The 24,850-nt window shown below is 33.7% G+C and overlaps 1 protein-coding gene and 1 long non-coding RNA gene across 2 annotated transcripts; both read left to right on the forward strand.

The window, feature by feature from the left end:
- Window positions 1-9,051: 9,051 nt before the first annotated feature.
- Window positions 9,052-11,321, forward strand: LOC134267480 (uncharacterized). Its single transcript, XR_009992168.1, has 2 exons — window positions 9,052-9,405; window positions 10,923-11,321. It is a non-coding gene; the product is annotated as an uncharacterized LOC134267480 (long non-coding RNA).
- Window positions 11,322-20,163: 8,842 nt separating this feature from the next.
- LOC134267479 (serine-rich adhesin for platelets-like) lies at window positions 20,164-24,727 on the forward strand (the record flags this gene model as incomplete). Its single annotated transcript, XM_062749680.1, has 8 exons — window positions 20,164-20,415; window positions 20,631-20,816; window positions 20,970-21,092; window positions 21,331-21,600; window positions 21,964-22,119; window positions 24,077-24,178; window positions 24,294-24,315; window positions 24,669-24,727. Coding segments are annotated over exons 1-8 (1,165 nt in total), but the record flags the coding sequence as incomplete, so codon positions are not given.
- Window positions 24,728-24,850: the final 123 nt, after the last annotated feature.

The following is a 24,850-nucleotide window of genomic DNA, read 5'->3' on the forward strand; positions in this document are numbered from 1 at the left end:
AGGATGATATGTTTCCTGGTCCACTAGTCTTGGTAGGCTTCAGGTTATGCAGAAGTTTGAGGACACCTTTTTCCGTAATGTTGATTTTTTTTACCGCTTGGTAGGTTGTTTGACCTAGGTCTGGTAGGTTACGAAGTATGGAAGACGGATGAAAACTGCTGATTCAAGATCTTTGCCATATCCTTTGGACTAGAATGAACTAAACCCTCGTTCCGCAAAGGGGAGACGCCTGAACTGTCACAGCCCTTGCTCTTGATGTAAGAGTATAGCTTTTGTTGATTTAGCCCTCCTCTCCTACCATATTGTTGATGAATTTGATGTACGACTTTCTACACCCTTTCCTTTTGGTACTCTGGGTCTCAAGGCATGTTCTCCAATCCGTTTTGGTGTTTGTTATGCAGGCCTTCCCATATGCGTGTAGTTTCCTTCTACTAAGTCTTAATTCGGATGTTTCGATCACACCATAGTAGATTGTTTCAGGCTTGAAATGAATTTTTTTGGAACAAGTGCGTTAATGGAATGAGTGCAGATGTTTTTGAAGTCATTCCACATCACATCTTCTGGTGATCTGTTGATGAAATGTTGCTGAACTTTGGCCAGATTGTCTGCCAAATCAGAAACTTCATCCTAAATCCTTAATTCAAAAATATTTTTTAAATATCTGAAGCTATAGGCATTCTGCACGCCTTGTTCACCCATCTTTTCTGATTTTGCAATTGCATTGGTTGTTGTATTGACCTAGTTAGCAAAAGTATTTCTGAAGTTATAGACATTCTGTACGCCTTGTTCATGCACCCATCTTTTTGGATTTCGCAATCGCCTTAGTTGTTGTAATGACCTTGTTAACAAAAGTATATCTGAAGCTATAGACATTCTGCACGCCTTGTTCACCCATCTTTTTGGATTTTGCAATTGCATTGGTTGTTGTAATGACCTAGTTAGCAAAAGTATTTCTGAAGTTATAGACATTCTGTATGCCTTGTTCATGCACCCATCTTTTTGGATTTCGCGATTGCCTTGTTGTTGTAATGACCTTGTTAGCAAAAGTAACCAATTACTTTGGCTGCATGGCGTGTTTTATATCAATTCTTAGACTCTTGTTTTTAAACTTCGTTTGATTACTGATTGTTCAGTCTACCTAATCAATACCTAGGGATCACGGCGAGGGTGATTATTCGACAGGGGATGCTTACTCCTCCTAGATACCTGATTCTATCTGTGGAATTCCCGTAGAATCCTACTCGGTTGTGGATTTTTTTCATCGACCACTGTTTATCATTTTTACTTTTGTCAATATACAGTGTACTTCTTAAAGTCAAGGTTGTTTTGGCGATGATTCATGACAAATAAAATTTGTTTGATACTATTAAAATTAGCATTCTCAGCTTTTGAATTAAGGTTTCCGAGAACCAGAAGCGCATACATTATCGTGGAATAAACATGCTATAAAATCTATCTTAGCATGAATAATGATGACCGAAATATAGTTTTCTTTCTATCGTATCTGTCTTCTTGCTTACTGCATTAAATCGACCACCATAACTGACAATTCTACCCGTCTTGGGTTCTTTGATTTATGTATCACCTAAATGACATTTGTTATCACAAAAGTTCATGCAGCGACCTCTAGGTGGGGTTTAATTACGGAGATTGTCGTATCTAACCAATCATCATTCACACATTTACTTTTCATGGCGTTCTTATAGATAAAGCAATGATTCAATTGCATGAAATTGATTTCTTCTGCTATCTTCTGTTTAATTTTTTACACAAGAATAGCTTATAGGCTTCTCGATAGAAAGTAGAGTAAATTACCAAAACAAATGATAGCATGATAAACTGTGGTAATTAGGAAGCTTGCTTCAGACTCGGATATTTTCCTCGGGCTTTAATTACAACTATATGCAAATATTTGCATTGTTGTACATAATTGACAGTAAAAAGCAACATTGAAATTTATCTCATCGCCTTATTTCCCAACATGACTTGCACCAATATCCCAAAATAAAAAAAAACCTTACAGAGCTCAAAAGATGCCAGTTAACCATTACCTCATGAGATAATCAAAGTACTCAGAAGTACAGAGAGCCGGGCTCATTTACAGAGTAGAATGAATTTCTTACATGAATCACGATTCTATTTTGATGAAAAAATTATTTTAAAACTATCAATATAAATGGTAAGACACTGACAGTGAGTTTTTCAATCCTAATACCACGGTCCGATTTTGTCAGAATCAGAATTAATCTGGTACCGCAGCTGAATGTAAACAAACAGGACTGTCTGGTTCCCTCTCCTGCTTTACCTCGTATGTGTAGAGAACTACGATAACACTGGTTATCAAAAATCCTTACGCTAATGAACTATGTTCTTTGACTTAGGACTGAAGTTTTCAAAGTCATTACAACTAATGTTTATTTATATAGATTAAACTTCGTTTTATTTTTGTTGCTTTATTTAGCGTTTGTATTATCTCAAAAGCGGTTGAGAGTAAGAACTATATTTTTGCACGTAACTTTAAAATGGCGACTATGGGGCCAACTTCCTGCCTTGAACAGGATGACATAAGCCGGCAATTGCTCTTTGAGCAATAAGCCCGGCTAAAAAATGAAATTAAAGGTATGTATCTGTATGTGTATCTAAAAGATACTTTCATTTACACACTTTTTAACATAATTCTTTCTCATTCAGCGCTGAACAGGATTTCAACGTTTGTCTTCTAATGAATTATGAAGTGTAACAAGTACAGAGCGTGCTGATTATGGTCCATGATAGAGAACTTCTTATATCAGTATACATTATTTACGTGCAATGGTGTGAAGCACGAGACTGCATATATCACGTGACCATATCCGTGCCAACAGATCTAAAGAATAACACCATATTGTATGCCAGGACTCCATTTTACTCCAATCACTCAATGTAAGAACTAAACTGATTGTTTTTTTTCTTTGATATGATTAAATGCTCAATTTTCCACCAAATATTTAAAATGGGACAGTAAAATTTATGTTAACATAAAACAAGGACCGAGTAACATCGAAAGCAGACAGAAGTCAAAAGTGGTCTCATATTTTCAAATTTTGCAAAGTGTTTGCGCTGTTGGATATAATATTGAGGATGATATCATGCATGATGTATATTTGACAACAAAATATATAAAGTCTAGAGAAAGTGGTGTTCTGAATTCATAGTTTCTATATTTTGCTGTTTTTGATTTAAAGGTTTTTATGTAAATGTGTTTTGGTAAAATTAACCTTTTGTTTAATTGCCTGTTTTAAAGAAAAGGTATTTCTCAAGAAAATGCTTATCAAATTTAGCAGACATATTTCACTTAACCGTGGCTTTAGAGTTGGGGCTAGGGCTTTTATAATTCTTATGACAAGATTTTCTCTCGGATTCCGTAAGTTTTGTCCATTTGGCCTTGAAGTTTGACTACTTTTACCTTTAAAAAACTTGAACCTTGGTGGTAACTTTAGAACGGCATTTCCTATTTCCTAGATGTACATGTATTCATTACGTCAACTTCTTTCTTTGAGTAACAGAATCATTGATTTCTTGACCTTGGAGTTTTACTTGCTTTTGAGAAACCTCAACCTTCGCCATAAGCTGCCAAAGGGGTTATCAGTGTTCTTACAAACACATCTTGTTTAATTTTTACCAACATGTCTGCAAAGAAAGGACTATATCACTTAAATTTCAAATCTTTTCGCCCATACAAATTGACATGTCTTCAATTGTTATCCAGACCTCATTTTATAAGATATCCAAACTTCTTCAAGTATTTAGTACTCATTTTGATATTCATGGGGATTGCCCTTGAAAATCAAGGAAAGCAGGTATTTTTTTCAAACAACTACGTCATTTTATTACGACATTAAGGAAATGTGTCACACAATACATATGAATTTTACTCTGTAAAAAATTTCCTCTTCCGTTCGCTGGTTCTTTCTTGTTATCACTAAATACAAGACAATTAAAGAAACCCATTGGAGATTAATTGTCATATCTCCACAACGCTGGATTCTCTCCATAAGGAAGATCATGATAGCAATCAGACTCTGCAAGTGATGACTATGGATGTCGATAAAATTAGTAATGTTCAGCACTCAGATGCCACAAAACAGAGCAACCAAGAACGACATCAAATTCATTTCTTTGCACAGTTTTCGGGAAAGTTAACCGTCATGAATATGCATGAGGTTACGTCTGGCTAAACACAAGATTGGTGTTAAGACGATTTGAAGAAAGTAGTGTACGTTTGGATATAAAAACGTATATCTCTGCGCTATATTAACTGATCTCGAGCTAAAATTCAAATATAAGCTAAGGAATGGCTGCTATCTTGCCTGACATGCTTTTCAAAATCTTTCATATTTGAATCCAAATGAATCCTCCTTAAATGTTTTCTGAATTCTTTAAACACCGTTTGCTATTTGCCATGAAAAGCTTGCACACCCCTCAAACGCTGTGCAGTTTAATTCTATTGAAGTGTTTTTAGGTCTTTTATAGTCATTGATGAACAAAATAAACAGAGACACCTACGTGTAACAGTCCCTAAAGAGTACTTTACTTTTTTCGCCCAAAAATGTCACGAATTTTATTACACCTTGAAAGATTTTTCTAGAAAAGAGTGCAATTTTTACTTAACTACGAGCGACATAATCATATTGATCCCTTCCTTGCAGTAGCTATAAAGCTTCTTTATTTATGCCTTACTTTCACATTTGGTCCAAAGAAACCGATCGGAGAATTTTCACTCCATGTTAGATCTCGTAGAAGTATCACGAAAAAATGCATCTGCTTTATAATAAAGGGGCCAAATAATTAGTCACCTCAGTTCAACTGATCAAATTAGAACCCTCGTTAACGTCAAGTTTGGTTTCCAGTAGAATAAAACATCGCGCGCAAAACAGAATCAAGCCATCAGACAACGAAAGGCAAAGATGTGTGCACTGTTGTTTCCGATGCTAAGACGTCAAGTTTGTCACCTTGGTGTAAGACATAAGAAAGGTCCACCGATCACCTAAAATATCTCATGGTCATCTTCAAAATCCCATCACCATAGAAATATCCTAAGACAGGGAAAAAACTCTCTAATTTACACCCGGCGCAGAAGGTTCAAAAGTGCAAATCGTTCACACTTATTTTATGACTACAAGGAAACAGCCAAACAGTTGCCCCAGAGCAGTTCGAAAAACCTGGTAAACTTGCCCGTGACCGATGGACAAGGGCATGCATTTTAGAGTATATGTACTGGATTCCAAAAGTTTAAAAAGAATTTCATTCAATGTTATATTTTTTGATCAGCAATATCTCTATCATGCCCATATCATCACCATTTAGCTTAAATAATAATTGCTGTAAAATGTAAAAGGAAAAAAAACTTCAAACGTACTGTGCTACAGAATATTTTACAAGTGGTGTATGTCAGACGTGGATTCTCAAAAACTCAAAAAACTTGAAGAAATTCAAAATCGTCATTTTTTATAAAGTTTATATCATCAAAACGTACACCTTTTCTAAACTTTATACAACCGTTCATCAAGATAATAATATATTTACAACTAGCTATTCAATGTAACAGACAATTGTTTCTTCTATAGAATTGGAATTCGAAAATTTCCGTTGCTTGTGACTGGTCATCAACAAAATCACTTCGGAAAAATCCCTCTGATTCTACACACGTTTTCTAAAATAATATGATGCTGGAGTTCCTTATCAACAATTATGATGTCTTTAAATAGAGACCAAGTCTTCCATCAAAATATTGAAATTCTGATGGGTATTAATTGTGCTTCATTATCACCTGACTTGTTTTTATATACCTATGAAACATTCATTTGAAAAAAATCTTTATGAGAAACAGAAAACATTTGTCGTGGCCTTCTACTCAGTATTGCCAAGTTTTTTTTAACAAAACAAACAAAAAACAATAGTAACTTCAATTCATATGTCAACTTCATATATCCAGTGAACTTGAAATAAAAGGCAATACAGTCACATGAAATATATGGAGATAATGAACAATATTCAAGCTTAGTAGTTATAAAACAAAACAAAACAGATGCAGAGGAAATACGTGTATAGACCTCTAAAACATCAGGAATTGGAACAGGTGCCATGGAGGAGTTAGCATCCTCTGCCGACCGATCACACCCGCCATGTGCTCCTTGACATGATCGAGAAATCATGGAAAAATATCGACAATTCAGAGTGTAATTAATAGCCTAACAATTAGTATGAAAAACGTCAATGAGCATTTGACTTATTGATAGATTGTATTCGCTGACAAGATTATAGTACCGACCGTAGAACTTATGAAATGATGACTTTAACAAGACTGCCTGTCAATAACTTACTTCGTTTTAGAAATTGTTCATATGCAGAGCATGCTCATGGGTATTAATCAGTGAGAGATATAAACCCCGTATGCAGGTGATAAGGGTATATTGCTGAATAAGTAAGGTAAGTTGATGATTGAAAAGTTAAACGCATCACGTTTATCATAAAACTTTGTTGTAATATTACCAGTTGCGCCTTTTTTCTTTAGAAAAAACTGGTGTGTCATCTTACATTTCAAGCTCATCGGGGTATATCGTGTCGACATAAGAATGGAAATAATAATTGTTAGTTTTCAATACGTTGAATTGAAGGTTTTTCACATGCCTCACGGTATTTCAAAAGATTTGAACAATTTCTGTTTCAAATATATTAATATACTAGAGCAAAGCTCGTTGCAAAGCAACGAGCAGGTCTTCCGTCCTGTTTTGACCAGAAGTGACGTCAGCAAAAAGAAAGCAATGAGCTTAGTCACCTCCAGTCACTTTATAATTTCAATTTTGCATCAAAACCTTAAAAAATAAGCTATTTTTGGCTACTTCCGGTTTGACCGGAAGTGATGTCGATGGACGGAAAATTAAGTTTTGTGCTTCCTGTGATATATGTTACCCAAAAACTTGTCAAGAACAGCAAAAATATGCATTTTCTGACTACTTCCGGTTTGACCGGAAGTGACGTCGCCGGACGCATTTTGACGACTTCATTAGATTAAGCTTGACATTTTGAACAACATTGCTTCTTGGGTGTATTACAAATTCTTAATACTTTTTGAGATATCTGGAAAACACTTTTGGCCCCTCTAGATCCCTTAATTTAGGGGTCAGTCCTTTTTTCGATATATCATTTAAAAGGTCTTGTAATTCTGCACAAATGTTGTTTTATATGTTTTAACAAAATATTTTTAGTTTAGAAGATAAAAAGCAAAATATGTGTAAATTTTCGCTCTTTTAGGCGTTCTAATTTTTGACCCCTATATAGAACCATTTTGAATACAAAAATCGAAAAACAAAAACCACTATGCACAACTTCAATCCTTCTATTATCTAAAATCAGTAGAATTTTTGATCCAGCTCTGAGCCTTTGTCTGGAAACGAAAGCCTATAAATTTTCGTTTAAAGGGAAATAACTCAAAACCGGAAGTGACTTTTTGAAATTTTAGATAGCATTCTGATCGAGTTTAGTAACGTCTATCAACTCTGAAAATTTGAGCAAAATCCATTGAGAAATGAGTGAAATATGAGGCCTCAAAGTTGGCGTCTAGGAAAAGGGAAAAAAAAGAAGAACTAGTTCTAATTGTAACGGGGACCGTTACAGATGTTCCCCAAACGCTCCCCAACTCCCTTTTTGTGCAAATTTCCTTTAAAACTTTTTTTCAATATGCTTAGTATCACAGGATTTCATAAAAGAATTTTTAAAGCTACAATGATATCAACTTTTTGTCATTTAACGCATTGTTCGCAAACGCACGTGCATTCACATGCAAGGTGATCATAACATGTTGTCTAAACCATTAACATATCTTTATATTCCAGAAATCAATAAAAAGTCATAAAAATATAAATTTTACCGTTTTTCAAACATATTGTTCATTTTACGCATTGTGTGTGCGCATGTGCATGCAAGCACGTCCTTGCATTCAATTTTGATAGCAATATCATGTAGGAATCCATAATACCTATTCATATTCTAAACTTCATCCTATTTTGTTGAGAAACAAGAAAGATATAGGCATGTAAAGTTTCAGCCAATCAGATTGCAGCACACGTGGATTTATGTGCTTTCATGATAATTCTTATATATCATGCGGTAGATCTTCATAATATGTGACTAAGTTCAAAATTTCAAAGGATTATGACGTAAAACAAGAAAGATTTTGAGACTTTAGTTGCAGCCAATAAGAGCGAAGCGCACGTGCATGCGCGTAAGATCTTGCTTTTTTGACCATATCATCTTGTTGATACTACTAATAGATTCATGCATTGTGAGTTTTAAAAAATTCCATCAAGAAATAGAAAAGTTAACGCTTCATCCATTATCTTGGTAATTTCACATGTTGCACGTGCGCGCTCTTGCCAGCACACGCGCATGTACGTGCTTGCATGAAAATATCATGCTGTAGATCTTCATATTGTGTGACTAAGTTCAAAGTTTCAAAGGATTATGACGAAAAACAAGAAAGATATAGAGACTTTAGTTTCAGCCAATCAAAACGGAGCGCACGTGCATGCGCGTGAGATTTTGCTATTTTGACCATGTCAACACGTCTATACTACTAATATATACTTATATTATGAGTATGAAAGCATATAATCAAAAAATAGAAAAGTTACGGCTGTATCTATTATTTTGGTCATTTCACGCGTTGCACGTGCGCGCTCTTGCAAGCACGTGCGCGCAAAATGACCTTCGTTCTGCAAATCTACATAACATGCCTACTGACCCTAAAAATGTTTCACCTTAGTCGGACGTGTAGTTTACAAGATCATTCGCGGAAAAGATTTTCCCAGGAAGAAGAAAAATAATAATAATAATAATAATAATAAGAAACAGAGTAAAAACAATATGTTCCCCAACTCCGTTTGGGGAACATAATAAGAATAATCTTAATCATCAGAATCAGTAGAAGGTCTTCCGTTGGAAACGGAAGACCTTAATTAATATTTGGATGTTTTACAGACTATAGACGACAAGCGCCAACTAACAACACGACTGTATAGGTATCACACCGGTAATTGACCAATCAAAATGAACTTAGTCAAATGTAGGTCCATATATATAGAATTAATTTTCTTTTCTTTTGAGGCGTTTTTCTATTTTCTTCCATGCCACTTTTACAACTTTGGTACCTGTGCCTAGTAAATTTTATGTACTTTGTGAATAAATAAAGGTTTTGGACAGGAACTATTTTTTTCATGGCATAGGAGGCTACTTCCTGTAGTGCACTCGAGGTGTTTATAAACACAGTGAAAACACGTGGATTTGAGGGTAGCCCTGTTTGCAGATGGAAAAAGTCAGAAAATGCCGTGTGGGTACCCTGTTTTTTGGTGTCAGCTAATGTGACAGGTAATGTTTAACACCTTCTGCTAAATATTTTTTCATGTAAACAAATACCTGATTTTTAACGATTTTTTATTCTATATAGAATTATATAGTGAAAACAATTACCGGTGTGATACCTTGAAGGTGATTGTGAAAAATCATTTTAATCCTTATTAAAGACATTTTTCATTTTTAAAAGGCATATTTCAACAAAATATGTGATTTTATTAACTTTTTGTTTGAAAACACACAATTTTAAAATTAGAATTAGAATTTACATTATTTTTCACAGATTTCTGTTTAAAAATTAACAATAGGTTATATTTTACACTCAATACTTTCAAATATGACTAAAAAGGTAGCATTATGCATCTAAAATGTGGAAAGAAGTCAGAGAATATTGTTTTTTCATTTTATATGACTTAACATTATTTGCACCAGCTGACCGCAGTCAATTATAGTGTCTACAGACTTTGCGGTAAAGGGTGTTAAAGCTGATTTTTCAAGAATAGACTAATTCTAGGTTTGCGAATGAATTTTTAGCATAAGCGACAACTGCGATAAAATGTAAACAAGTAAAAATGTTTTCACGGAATGATAATTTCTACAGAAACATGATTTATTTTAATTTATTCAGACCTCCAGTGATACATACATTACTGCATTGGAAGAACAGAAATAATGAAATGAGTCAGATCTGTCTAATAAACTTAATACATAAGCTACATTAGTAAAATTCATTAAGAATTTATCAAAGTAAGGAAGGTTATGACCAAAAAATCCTGAAATACTGTCAAGGTCTGCATGATAATACTTATTCTGAGTTCTAACCATGCATCATACATGTAGTGCAGAATGTCACTTAGCAGCATGGCATGCCTTTTGTGGTTCTAAGGACTTTATTTATGCTTTCGCAGCTGACATTCATGTTTTTTCAGTTTGTCGGAGACTGTTTTTTGTTATTTTTTCATTTATATGTAGGTGTTGACTGTCACTTTTGAATTAAGTCTCAGTCAGTGATGCTTATATGAGCATGATCTACTAAGTATTTCATTGTACTGAAATATTAATAAATTCCAAATTTAACTGATGAAGAAATTTGGCATATTTACATAATTGAAATATCACAATAACTATAATTCAGCTAATAAGGTGCACATTTCTTCTCAGATCACTTCCTATAAATTTTATCAACAGTTTTGGTACACCCACCCACCTCAAAGAATCATGGAGGATGTCCTGAATCTGGTCTCTGTGATGCATTTTGTCTCATAGAAAAGTGTTCAAACTCATTAAAATGTTTAATATTTATATTTTAAAATCTAAATGTTCATTTTTTTATGTAAATTTGTTGAAACAAAAAGATATAATCTTGCATAAATCATGGAAATTCATTAAACACCTTTGGAATTCCTGAATAAATCCATGAAAAGAGAATAATTATGCATGTTAAATTGAAATTTCATGGCTAATTTGTGTCTTAAGAGAAAGCCAGTTGCATAAATCACAACAATAAATTACATCTGAATAGTTGTCTCCAGGTTCTTATCATCAAAGCCAGTTTAATGGAGTGTGGGAGCTGTGAAGAACCTCCCTAGATGCTGATATCATTTTGACTGCCCTGAGTTACAACACAGCATTTAGATAAACTTCTGCACAGCAGCTTGTAGACACATACCTAGGCTTTATTTGGAACATAAATTGACCAGATACAGTGTTCATTATCAACCCAGTATTTAACAATTTCTGTATTTTTGTTCATTCTTTGAAGGGGAAAATGCTACTTTGTTATGTAATAATTACATAATGGTCTTAGACTTGTAAACTCTTTTCTGTTTGTGGTGAAGAACAAAGCATATACTCTCCACGGATAAAAAATTGGTTGCCAAGCTTATTCTTTTAATGGTGAAATTCTGCTTCAAAAGATGCACAAAAAACTGCTTCCAGAGTGCTGTGTGTGTTGTTCTTGACTGCTCTGGAGTAAGGGAGATAAATGCTTCATATCTTCAGAAATAAGGGGATTTAGATCACCAGACTTAGGGATTTTGGGGACAATTATTTCATGAATCTCAGGTGCAAAAATGGAAAAAATCGAACACCTTCAAAGGTCCTTCAAGGTATCACACCGGTAATTGACCAATCAAAATGAACTTAGTCAAATGTAGGTCCATATATATAGAATTAATTTTCTTTTCTTTTGAGGCGTTTTTCTATTTTCTTCCATGCCACTTTTACAACTTTGGTACCTGTGCCTAGTAAATTTTATGTACTTTGTGAATAAATAAAGGTTTTGGACAGGAACTATTTTTTTCATGGCATAGGAGGCTACTTCCTGTAGTGCACTCGAGGTGTTTATAAACACAGTGAAAACACGTGGATTTGAGGGTAGCCCTGTTTGCAGATGGAAAAAGTCAGAAAATGCCGTGTGGGTACCCTGTTTTTTGGTGTCAGCTAATGTGACAGGTAATGTTTAACACCTTCTGCTAAATATTTTTTCATGTAAACAAATACCTGATTTTTAACGATTTTTTATTCTATATAGAATTATATAGTGAAAACAATTACCGGTGTGATACCTTGAATATAACAAAGAGGAGATCAGTTCTTTAATAGTTATCTTTCCTTATTAATGTGGTGTTTACATGTGGTGTTTACATTCGGTGTTTACATCTAAGTTTTTCGATACTCAAAAGCATACTCTGAGGACAAAAAAAAAAATTGAACCGAGGCAGGCTAATGAGAGATAAGCTGATATTACAGATATTTAATCCACTTCTGAATTTTTTAAGATCGTTATAATACCGTATAGCGGGTCATTTTAGCGGGATGCTAATTTTGGCTTATTTTGGTGTTTTGATGATAGTCCGCTAAAATTTTAATCGCTAAAATAGTCAGTACTCTTCTTAGTGTTCATCTGCAAAGATTTGAATCACTGTGTCCGCTAAAATAAATTACGTCAAAGTTATTGGCATACCTTTGAGCAAGCAAAACGCCAAATTTTACACCCGCCAAGAAAATCGCTATACGACATCCATGGAGACATGTATAACTTATCATTGGTTCGTTTGTTTGGCTGATGCGTTTCATATCAATTCTTAATCCTTTATTACATAAAACTTGACCACAGAGGGTTTAGCTGATCAATACAAAGGTCTCACGGCGGATGTGACCGGTTAACATAGAATGGTCACTCCTACTAGGCACCTGATCCGACCTAGGGAATTTTCAGGCGCCGTGTTTTATGCCCTGTTCACTTTTTAAGATACTCAGTATGTATTGTTTAAATACCAATGGAATAAGACAAAATAATCGACTTAAGTAGACAAGAGACGTTCATTAATTGGATCCAAGTCCTTATCGATTATCTCAATATATATTAACTTTTGTTAGCTAACACCGGGTACAAGTTTTCGAAGAAATTAACAAAAGCAACTATTATTTTCTTTATATACATAGTAAAAAATCAGATAGCGACATTATTACATCACAGCCAAAATTAGGACTAGTTCAGAAAGAAAGCATCTCAAACATTTTTTTTTTTTACATTTTAAATGAAAAAAGTCAGGCCCGTAAATTCTTGCTTATTAAGAAAAAATATTTCTTCAGGCAAAGTTGAAATTCCCATAAAAGACTGAATGAACACGAAGAAGAACCGGCTTTGTCGGATCCTTGTGTCCATTCCATGCCTGGTTAACATTTTACAATCATTTCGACTTTTAATCCTCTCGGGGAGTTAATCCGATATCAATTTCCTCCCTGCCTTGGCTTCACACGGTTCCCTAGAATGATTCGTTTCAAAGTCGGGGGTGATAATTTCTTATCAGTGTGTCCACAGCCATGGCAACTTAAGGGAGAAAATTGAAATAATTCCAAAAACACTGAAACAATAAGTGATAAATTTCTATCAAATTCAAGGCTACAAAGCATTCTGACTTTGGGCGGTAATTATGTTAGAATGTAAGGTTGTTTTAAGGTCTGTTGGCCATGGGGCCAGGATTTACTTCCTTTTTCCACGTGTTAAGTATTTCATATACAAAAGAATACAAGAAGTGGGTTATATTGTCATGTAATGATATATATGCAGATGACAAACAGTCCACTAAACAATACACATTTGGGAGCAGAGCAAACCCGGACCTCCAAAACATCAGAGCTGGGATCAGGTGCCATGGAGAAGTAAGTATTCCCTATTGATCGGTCACACCAGCCGTGTGCTCCTTGTCATGATCGGAAAATAACGGGAAAATCCGTCGACGATTGAGTGTGTAAAAAATGGCCTAACAATTAGTATGAAATCAGTCAGCATTTGACTTTATGATAGATTGTATTTGCTGGCAAGGTTATTCTATCTACCATAAAACTTACAAAATGAGGACTTTAAACAAAACTGCGAATATCTTGTTTCATCAACTTTTTGCAATAATTTACCTCGTTTTAAAAATTGGTTATAGAAGACCATGCTCTAACGTATTGAATAAACTGAGATACAAACCCCATATGCAGGTGATGACTGTATATTGCTGCATAAGTAAAGGTAGTTAATTGAAAAGTTAAAGTCATCATGTTTATCATAAAGCTTGGTTGTAAGATTACCATTAACGTCTCTTTCTAGTAAAATAGCCAAATATGAAACAGATGTGCTCTACGGGATCTATCGTATCGACAAAAGAATGAAAATAACCATTGTTAATTGACAGTACGTAGTCGAAATGTTGAATTGAATGTCATAGTAAGAGTTTCCTTCTTTTAACGTAGAAGATTTTGAACAAATTATGCTTCATATGAATATAAAAATAGGTCTTCTAAAACGGGGCGTAATTGGTACCCATGGGAATTCCAATAGATTGTCGGAAGATCTGGTCTCAAACAAAAAAAAAAAAAATAAAATAAACAAACAAAACAAAAACGCATAGATATCATGAATCAGAACTCACGCATCTTTTTGATGTCAACTTCAGATTACTTGTGTGTAGAATCAGAATGATTTTTAACAAAAAATTTTTACTAATGACCAATGACAAGGTACATAAATTTACGAGTTCCATTTTTATTAAAAAAGCAGCTGTCAGTGATATCAAAAAGCCTGGACTTTAATTTATCGTGGGATATGTTTGTATATAAAGTTGAAAAGTTGCAAGTTTTTACATAATTGATTTTGGTAAATTTTTGTGATATGAAATCTTTGAAATCTTCCTTGGAATTTTTAAGTATCCACATCTGATTTACGCCACTTCTTGAATATATTGTTGCACAGTACTCCTGTAGTTTTTCCTTCACTACTTTTAAATATACCAGCCAAGTACCTACTAGTATTTGTAAAATATTTGAATGTTGAAAAAAAGAAGGAAATTGAAAAATAGCAGGTGGTATTTTAAGAATCTTATTTCATATCCAAAAATAGGGTTTCCGTTTATCATTAAAAAGTCTAATTTAGAAACAAAGGATATGAATCAGGAAAGGACAGACAACGGTGGTATTTCCTGTTTGTTACAGAAGAATACACGTGAAGCCAAACCAGTCACAATATGTATCTTAATTTTAAAACTTTACAACTGTCAGAGCTAACGCTACTGGATGCCATGAGTTGGAGAAATAATCAATTCCTTTATTGCACATTTGGACAAAATCATGTCAGAAATACTTCTCCACTTAAAAAGATTTACTCCGCGAATCTTTGTAAATTCTATGCAGATCTTCTCTACTTTATAGAAGAACACAGAATTTATGGCGGAGACGCTGAATAACAATTTTCTGTAATGGAGGGGAAGGTCCGTTTGTCTTTTAATGGAAGTGTAATTGAGATTCTTATGACATAAACGGGAAAAAATTACGGTTATTTAAAAACCAAATCACTTTTATTATTCCTATTATAACAAATACCAATGGAAAAATATTTTGATTCATTTTGTGAATCACGAAATGCCTCTGTATGGCACAATGCAAAGAGGCAAAGTAGTGGTTGCTTAGGTTATGTAACTGGGAGACAACTGAGGTATTAACAAGACAGACATTGTAAATATTAAAAAAATATATATAGAAATCTGTTGACAGGAAATATTGTAAAGATAAAAGTTATATCTTGGCCCATAAAATGAGACAATAGTGCTGGCAGTCAAAAATGTTTGACATAAGACAAAAGGACTTTTGCGTGAGTTATAATGGTGAAACAAAATTGATATAGGTAGTGGAAACAAACTTATAAATAAATCAAATTTATTACATATATATGCCACGCCAAATTCACAAAAATGAGCTAAACATAGTTTCACAGTTGATAAACTAGGTTTATCAACTGTAAACTATAGTTTACAAACCGTGAACTATAGTTAACGAGTCGTTAACTATAGTTTTCATCTGTAAAAGTATATTTAACGGTTGTTAGCTATAGTTTAAGAATGCTAATCTAAGTTTGTCTGTAATAAAACGTTATCAATAGATTTTGTTGATAAACATCGATTCACGTCTGTAAACTATAATTTACAATCGGGAACTATAGTTAAGAGATGTTAATCATAGTTTCACAAATCGTGAAACTATATTTATCAGATCGTTAACTATAGTTAAGAGTTGTAAACCATACTTTACAAATCACGAAACTGTATTTATCAGATAATCTATGTTCTGCAATCGCAAATGATTGTTTCCAGTGTTAAGTATAGTTTACGGTTCTGAAACATAGATTATAGCGTTAACTATGGTTTACAGATGTAAAGTATAGTTTACAACTGATAAACCTTGTTTATCGACTGTGAAACTATGTTTAGCTCATTTTTGTGAATTTGGCGTGCCATTCATATATGTTATCCTTTACTATGTGTATCTTGTTATCTTGAGAATTTTATCAGAATTTATAGCAATAATATTTGACTTACGCGAACATCTATTCAAAGATCTGTAGATAACATTAAACGCTACATCTTACTTGAAGCATAACTACGACTAAATAAGTTTAAAGATTTTCAATTCTTCTATATCATTATACACACATGTCATAAACACAGATGCATGGATTGTTATATATTTATTTGGACTTTCGTTGTTAGAAAAGATACATACATTGAGTTATTAAGAAATCGTAGACGTTTTGTTATATTGTATTGTCCCTAAAAACCTGTACTTATTTTTATCACTTTGAAGAACATTATTGAGAATCTTTCGGAATATTCGGTCTATCTGATCAATAAATAGAGTTCATTGAGTTTGTAACCGGTTGATAGGGGATGCTTACTCCTACTAGACTAATCCCCTATAGAACTTCCTATCCACCGTGTTTTAATGTTTGAGAAGTTTTAAATTTTATTAATTTTTAAGAACTCTTTGCAAAACAATATTTATAAACTTCGAAAAATATTTTTTTAATGGAAAAGAATGTTTTAGAGTATAATGCATACAAGAATAAAAAGTAATTATATGGTTATTTAAAGCTACCCTTGTGACGACCAACTTGTCATTATAATTAAGTCCGGTACAAAATCAAATACCTAAAGTGTAGATATTTGCTGTAAAATTTGTATATTGAATAAGTTGAATTAATTCACTGATAAATTGTATTTGCTGACAAAACCATTGCATCGACCATAGAAATTAATTACGAAATGATGACTTTAAACGAGGCTGCTGGTATTCTTGTTTCATCGACCTTTTTGTCAATAATTTACCTCTTTTTAGAAAATGTTCATACGTTGAGCATGCTCTTGCGTATCGAATCCACTGAGATATGTACACTCCGTATGCAGGTGATGAGGGTATATTGCTGCATAAGTAAGGGAAGTTGACGATAGAAAAGTTAAAATCATCAAGTTTATCAGAAAGCTTGGTTGTTAAATTACCATTAACGTCTTTTTCAAGTAAAATATCCAAGTATGAAACAGATGTGTCAGACTCTGTGGTATCTTTTATCTCAAGCTCTCTAGGATATATCGTATCGACAAAGGAATGAAAATTACCATTGTAAATTTACAATACGTAGTCGATATATCTTTATGTTGAGTTGAAGGCCACAGCAAGTGTTTTCATCTTTTCACGCAAAAGATTTTGCACAAATTCTGCTTCATATGAATACAAAAAAGGTCTGCTAATAATGGAGCGCAATTGGTACCCATTGGAATTCCAATATATTGTCAATATATTGTCGGAAGACCTGGTCTCCAAAAACCACATAGATATTGTCAATCAGAATTACAAATGACCAATGACCAGGTAAGTAAATTTACGAGTTCCATTTTTTTTTAAAGCAGCTGTCAATGATATCAAAAAGCCTGGACTTTAATTTATCGTGGGGAATGGTTGTGTATAAAGTTGATTTTGGTAAAATTTTGTGATTTCAAATTGTCCAAAAGTTCTTTGAAATTTTTGAGTATCCACATCTTGAATATATTGTTGCACAGTACTCTAGAAGTTTTTTCTTTACTACTATTAATATGTTAGTGAGGAGTAAAGAAAGTGGCTTGGTTGAACAATTACTGGAACCCGCAATGTATCTTTGTTTGTAAGGATTTTTATGAAGTATCGGAATTCAATGGAAAAGAATAAAACCATGAGTGGATACTGTTCAATTATATGAAGTGTTATATTTCTTTTGCTTTTATTTTTCAAAATTTGATGAATCATTCAAAAAGCTAAAGTATTATACTTCCTAGTCGACCTTGGACAAAGGGCAATTGCAGAGGGACGAGCGGGGGATCCAGCGAGGGTGTATATAGAATTTCAGATAGCACAAGAACGTGTTAATTGTAACGACATAGGGTTTTACAGATGTAAGATTACCTGGAGTCCCAAAACAATGATTTAAATGGCAGAGAGTTGGGAGAGGGACAACCTATGAAATATGTATTTATCAATGTTGCTAATAACACGTGTAAAACTCACTGTTCGTGTTTATTTATATCTGTAATCTATTGGCTGTAATGCTGGTCACCTTGTCAGGTGACATTTAAATATTCATTGCACGGGTTTTAACTGACCGCTGTTAGCACAGAATATTCTAAAACCATTCGAAGGCTCTTTTTAGTGCAGATAACTGAATCGCCACCCACCTGCCCTTGCTTTACATGTTTTAAAAAGATTTTATGTTTTGTTTTGTAGAAAGGAAGACAAAGAAGAATTGTATATGTAACGATTTTGTATAATAAGTAAACTACACTACCAGAGCGCTTCACATCCTAATATACGTGTTTGTGTTTATTTTATAAATTATTTATGTTCGTTTGAGTGGCACGAATAAAAACATAAATAATATTTTTTTTAATTCAAACAAGAGAATTCTATTTCTTAAAAAGGGTGGACTTTTCTCAAACCTTTTTGTTCACTTTTCCAAAAGCTGAAGTCTGCTAGTATTTGACCTTTAGTTACAGCTGTCTTAATTCATAAACAAATAGGTTCAATTCAATTAAAGATGGTGTTTCTTGAATTTTGTCTATATTCATTTCTTCTGAGATTGGTACAATTGATATTAAGATAAGTAAAAAAAAATTAAAATATCTTCACAAAGGATTTGAAGATTTTGTATAAATAATTCATATTAAGTTCCATTCAATTGGACCTATCTTTAATTCTTATTAATAACTCTTCTTCATTTCAGTTATACCTATCTTCAATTCAATTGTACCTATGAATAACCCTAACTCTAACCCTAACCCTAACCTTTGCAGCCTAACCCTAATTCTAAAAATAAAAGTATAGGTATTATTGAAATAAACCTATCTTCAATTCAATTGGAGATAAGAATAATTGGTTTGAAGACAGGTAACAGTAAAATGATTGTATAATATATCTAAGAAAAAAAATTAAAAATACGTATAATTACTCCTAGCGTCAATTCAATTGTACATGTACATGTACCTATCTCTTAATTAATGCAAATTTGAAATACTTAAAAATTGGTATTTGTACCAATCTTTAATTCATTTGTATCTTTAAATTGATATTACACATTTCCAAATGAACTGAAGATATGAATGATCGAAGTAAACCTATCTTCAATCTATGAAGAGATATATAAGTTTATATAAGTTAAGACGTGTACATATATTTGAAGGTAGGTCCAATTATTTGAATTTATATTTTATTAAATTAGCGATCCACAGAAGAATTAAACAAATATATATACTATTCAGGCTTCACTGGTACACCGTATAATCCTGTCGACATGAATATGAAGAATGATTTTATAACATCAACAATACTTGTTAATGATAAAACAGACTAAGTCGTACATTGTAATAAGAAAGTTGATTCATGCATCAATTGTACGTAATACTTACTCTTATCCGGCCACTCACTGGTCAATCTGTAACCCCTGTATCCTGAATGATGTTACCCTCTCTATTTATTTTGTTATAAATCACATTTTTGTGTTAAAATGTTGGAAGTTTTCTTACTTATTCTTCTTATTGTACCAGGTAAATTTTATTTGAATTTCAAGATATCTTATAAGAGCTCTAAGCATTTTACCAGAACGGTAGGAATTATACTGTTATCTCTCTGAAGCAAAAAAAATCAATTTTTTCAATAAGAACGATTTATTACCCTGTTTAGTTTGTCAAGACACATAATATGATAGAAACGTATCTTGGTGAATTCCTTGCTGTTAATTATTTATTAGATGTAAAATTATTGACATGTTGGTTAACAATGTCCTGTTTACAAACTATGAGTGATGACACAGTATCTGATTTAGAAAAGACAGAAGAGTGCGTTAAATTTGAAGATATTTATATATAAACAGATTCAAATTATGCAATGAAATATGAAAATTATATGGCAATATGTTTAGAGTACAATTTAAAATGTGTTATTGGTACCAATCTTCAAAAAATATGACAGGAAAGTCACAAACACCCCTGGAAGCTCAAATCGGAGCACCAACGACAATAGATATACAAAATGAACTCAGCGTCAAATGTGCACCATCAGGAAGTTTTGACTTTATCAGCAAGATTGAAATACAGCGCAAGAATGCGACAGCCTCGACATACAGCACAATACTGGTGGTGGAGGATCCACCCCGGGGAAGCGCACCTGTCTTCAGAGATGGTAATATGAAAAAGAAATACATTCTTTCAAATATAAGTATATGTAACTCTCATTTCAAATCTAATTTAAGCGATAAATTCCCCATACAATGTTCTTCCCATTACTAATCTATTTTCAGCATTAATGTACAGAAGATTATGCTTTACATGCAGTTATGTCAGTATATAATGTTCATTATTTACTTGGAAAATACCGTACCTTTCTACTGATTCCAGATGAGGTAAGAGAGAGAGCGAGTGCACAGGGTCGGGCAGGGCGACCTTCAGATGCGTTCCTAACGCTTACCATCCCTCAAGGTCAGGTCAACTGTAACGATGGCGGATCATATCAGTGCCAGATAGTAAACGGGGACAATGGATCGACAACAATCACATCTATAGCTGTCACTGTCACCATACAGGGTAAGACAGAAATGTATTCAATGTTCTCTAACCGGTCCGTTAATAACCCTTGTTGCACTGCCATCTGCAAAGAGAAAAAGTGTTCAAATCAAATCAATTTTCAGAAAAAGTTCATAAGAAAAATAATTTTATGTTAATTTTTTTTTCTTCCAGTCAGTCCAGACGCCTCCCGTCCTGTGCTTAGTCTCAGCCCCTCTAACTTCCCAGGGGCAGGGGTGTCAGTGTATACGTACTTAAAGGGAACTACCATCATGTTAGTCTGTCAAGCCGATGTTGGTAAGCAGGTCTTAGCAGGTTATGGTTTCATGATTTAACATTTTTAGTATTATACATTGTCTCGAATGAGTTTTAAACAGCGACACACAAGATCTATTTCTCAACAAAGGAATTTTGATCTATCAATTTATACATGTATATCTACAAGAGAAAATACAATTATACGACTTAAAAATTGTGTACAAGAAATATTTTTAAAAACGATGAGCTAGCAGAATCGTTTGATTGTCCTTAATAGGCAGCCCACCACAACCAATGAGATTCTGCTACCAGCCTACTGGAGTGAGTACCTTTACACCTGTAACAAACGTGGTGTCCAATATTGTCGCCCCGCAGTCAGTGGAGCCGGCCAAGAGCTGTCTGTTGACCCGGACCATTGTCGCCTCCGCCGAGATAACCGCACTCGCTGGCTCGTTCTACTGCGAGGTCCATGCTGCTGGTACCAGTCAGGGATGTGGAACCAATCTGAAGGTCACGGACGCCATGTTTACCGCTCAAAATCTTCCCGGTATTTTATTTATAATCATTTGAACCGTGCTGTAATCATAAACCTTTTTGAAAAGCATATTTTTCTTAAACCTTGTCTTCTTTCAAACGAGGCCTATCAAATAAAGATTGATAAAATCTGAGGCAAACGTAGAAATCTAAGCTAAAGGTAAATAAAAGTAATTTTGAATGATTTTATACTCAATTTACTTACTTATTATACGTATTTCAATCAAATGTGCGTACGTGAAGTGCATGAACTTCAAGATAACTAAAAACTACATGTTGCCTTTGAAATTTCATATTAAAATGTTTACCGACTTCTTAAATTAGAATACACAGTGAGAGATGTGTATATCAGAGTTAATTCAAACTTTTATTCCAGTATGCAATTCGAGCACTATAACATGTAGCAGCTCTAGCACCACCTCAACAACAACCACCACTAGCACCACCTCATCAACCTCCAGCACCACCTCAACAACAACGGAGGCTTCTATTGAGGGTGACGTACAAGTTCTGGCAGTTACCGACAATGGAGGTTCGTTTTAATTTAATTAACTCTAGGAAATAATAGTTTTGATATTTAAAAGCATTAAGTTAAGCTTTGTTACTTTTGATGGCAAGTGTAAAACGAAAAACCGCTGAAGTTATGAGACTATAACTTTTACAAAATCAGATGCATATACTAAATGAATTTTCATTTTTGAATACCCTGCCTTTCCAAAACTTTGACTTACATTACAAAATCCCTGTCTCTTCCAAAGGGTAAGACACAAATTAAAATACAATGGCAATCTTAAATGGCTACCTTAAAATTATTTTTCACCATTTTGTAAATGAAAATATAATCAAAATTTTATTAAAGGATTATAATTTTGTGTGTGATTTTTAAGAATAGAAAAAATTAATATTTACCTCCTTGTTGACAAATTGCCATTAAAATTTTAGAAGATGAACAAACTAAAGGCTGCGTTAGTTACAAACAAATCAATTTGTTTACCTGTATTTCATTTGGTTTCCTTTTGTAGGACATTCCCTCCTGCTGCAGTTGGATAATGTTTTGTTTTCGTTATGGTGGGGTAAACCCTCTTGCTGCTGTTTAATAATGTTTTGTTTTCAATTTTGAAGGATATATATACCCTCTTGCTGCAGTTGGATAATGTTTTGTTTTCGTTTTGAAAGAGTATACCCTCTTGCTGCAGTTGGTTAATGTTTTGTTTTCATTTTGGTAGGGTAAATCCTCTTTCTGCAGTTGAATGTTTTGTTTTCGTTTTTGAAGGGTACACCCTCTTGCTGCAGTTGGATAATGTTTTGTTTTCAATTTGGTAGGGTATACCCTCTTGCTGCAGATGGATAATATTTTGTTTTCGTTTTGAAAGAGAAACCCTGTTGCTGCAGTTGGTACATGTTTTGTTTTCATTTTGGTAGGGTAAATCCTCTTTCTGCAGTTGAATGTTTTGTTTTCGTTTTTGAAGGGTATACCCTCTTGCTGCTGTTGGATAATGTTTTGTTTTGGTAGGGTATACCCTCTTGCTGCAGTTGAATGTTTTGATTTCGTTTTGAACGGTATATACTGTTGCTGCAGTTGGGATAATGTTTTGTTTTCATTTTGGTAGGGTATACCCTCTTGCTGCAGTTGGTACATGTTTTGTTTTTGTTTTGGTAGAGTATACCCTCTTGCTGCAGGTGGATAACGTTTTGATTTTGGTATGGTGAACTGCTGTTTGATGATGTTTACGTTATGTTTTTGTAGAGTGCACTGCATTTGCTGCAGTTGGATAATGTTTTGTTTTTGTTTTGGTAGGGTATATCCTTTTACTCTACTGTTTTTTGTTTTGATTTAGGTTATACTTCCCTACTGCTTTTTGCTGATGAGTTTTATATTTGTTTTCCTTTTGTAGGGTAAACCTTTCTGCTGTTATTGAATGAGTGTGGTTTTTGTTATGGTATAACATCCTTATTGGTTGATGGTTTGTTTTTTTTTCTTAGTTTTGTTTTGGGTAGAGTATACCCTCTTTCTGCTGTTAGATGATGAACCTTGTCTTTTTTGTTTAATTAGGAAATAACCTCCTGTTGCTATTGGATGATTCGTTTGGTTTTTGTTTTGTTTTTGTAGTGCATCATCTCCTGCTGCTTTGAATGATGAGTTTGGTTTCTGTATTGTTTTTGTAGTGTATATCCTCTTACTGCTATTGGCTGGGTTCTGTTTTTGTTTTTTTTTTGTAGGGCATACCCTCCTACTGGTATTAGATGATGAGTTTTGTCTTTGTTTTGTTGTATAGGACATACCCTCCTGCTGCTATTGAATGATGTTTTGTCGTTGTAAGGTATACCCTCCCACTTGTTTGGATGATGATTTGTGTTTTTTGTAGGATGCCCTCTCTTGCTGCTTTGGATGATGAGTTATGCCTTTGTTTTCTTTTTATACCATCTTACTGCTATCAGATGACGTCTTTTACCTTTTTGTTTTTATTGTCTTTGTTTTGTTTTTGTAGGATATACCCTCCTCCTGCTGGGTTGTGGGCTGATCGTCGTGTCTGGGGTTCTTTTTGCCACCAGTCTGATCATCTTTATGAAGGCCAAAAAACTTAAAAAGGGTATGACCTGATGTATGAGGCTTAAAGGTTTCATTTAAGACTTCAAGACTATTTTCAGGAAATGTGTTGAGGAAAAATAAGCTTTCGAGTCTGGTTATGTTTTTTTTTTTTGCAGGAGCTGAGATGGCCATGATACGGTAAGGCCTTTTTGATTGATTTACATAACCCCATCTAGCTTTTTAATTGTACTTATTCTCTTAATTGTGGTTTCATATGTTATGGGGGAAATTGTAAAAGAGAAATATATAATACTAGTAAATAAAAATAAATTCGCTTATTAGGTATTCATTTTCGGTTGATTTTTCTGTCATTTCTTAATTTTAGTACTGGTATACATTGTATTTATTTGTTTGACACTCCTCAATCATAATTATATGATCAACAACATCCTTATTTCTGGCTATTCATTTCCTTTAAAATGTTGTATGATTTTTAAACTCTAATCTATTAAATCAGAGGTAGGCAAACGATTGTTTAATTCTAATTACAGGAGTACCTACGACTCCGTGCATTTTAGAAGATCATCAGCGCCAAATTATACCTCTTTGGGTAAGAATCTGATAAGACAATGGTATTGATTAATTGAATTCAATATTGCACTTTATTTATGGAATTCCAACCATGTGATGAAAACTATAAATTATTTTGATTAATTTTAAATTTCAGATGATC

This window comes from Saccostrea cucullata, unplaced genomic scaffold (genome assembly GCF_032062105.1).
Source record: "Saccostrea cucullata isolate Sc308-1 unplaced genomic scaffold, CSIRO_AGI_Scuc_v1 ctg9670, whole genome shotgun sequence".
In the NCBI taxonomy this organism is placed as follows: domain Eukaryota; kingdom Metazoa; phylum Mollusca; class Bivalvia; order Ostreida; family Ostreidae; genus Saccostrea; species Saccostrea cuccullata.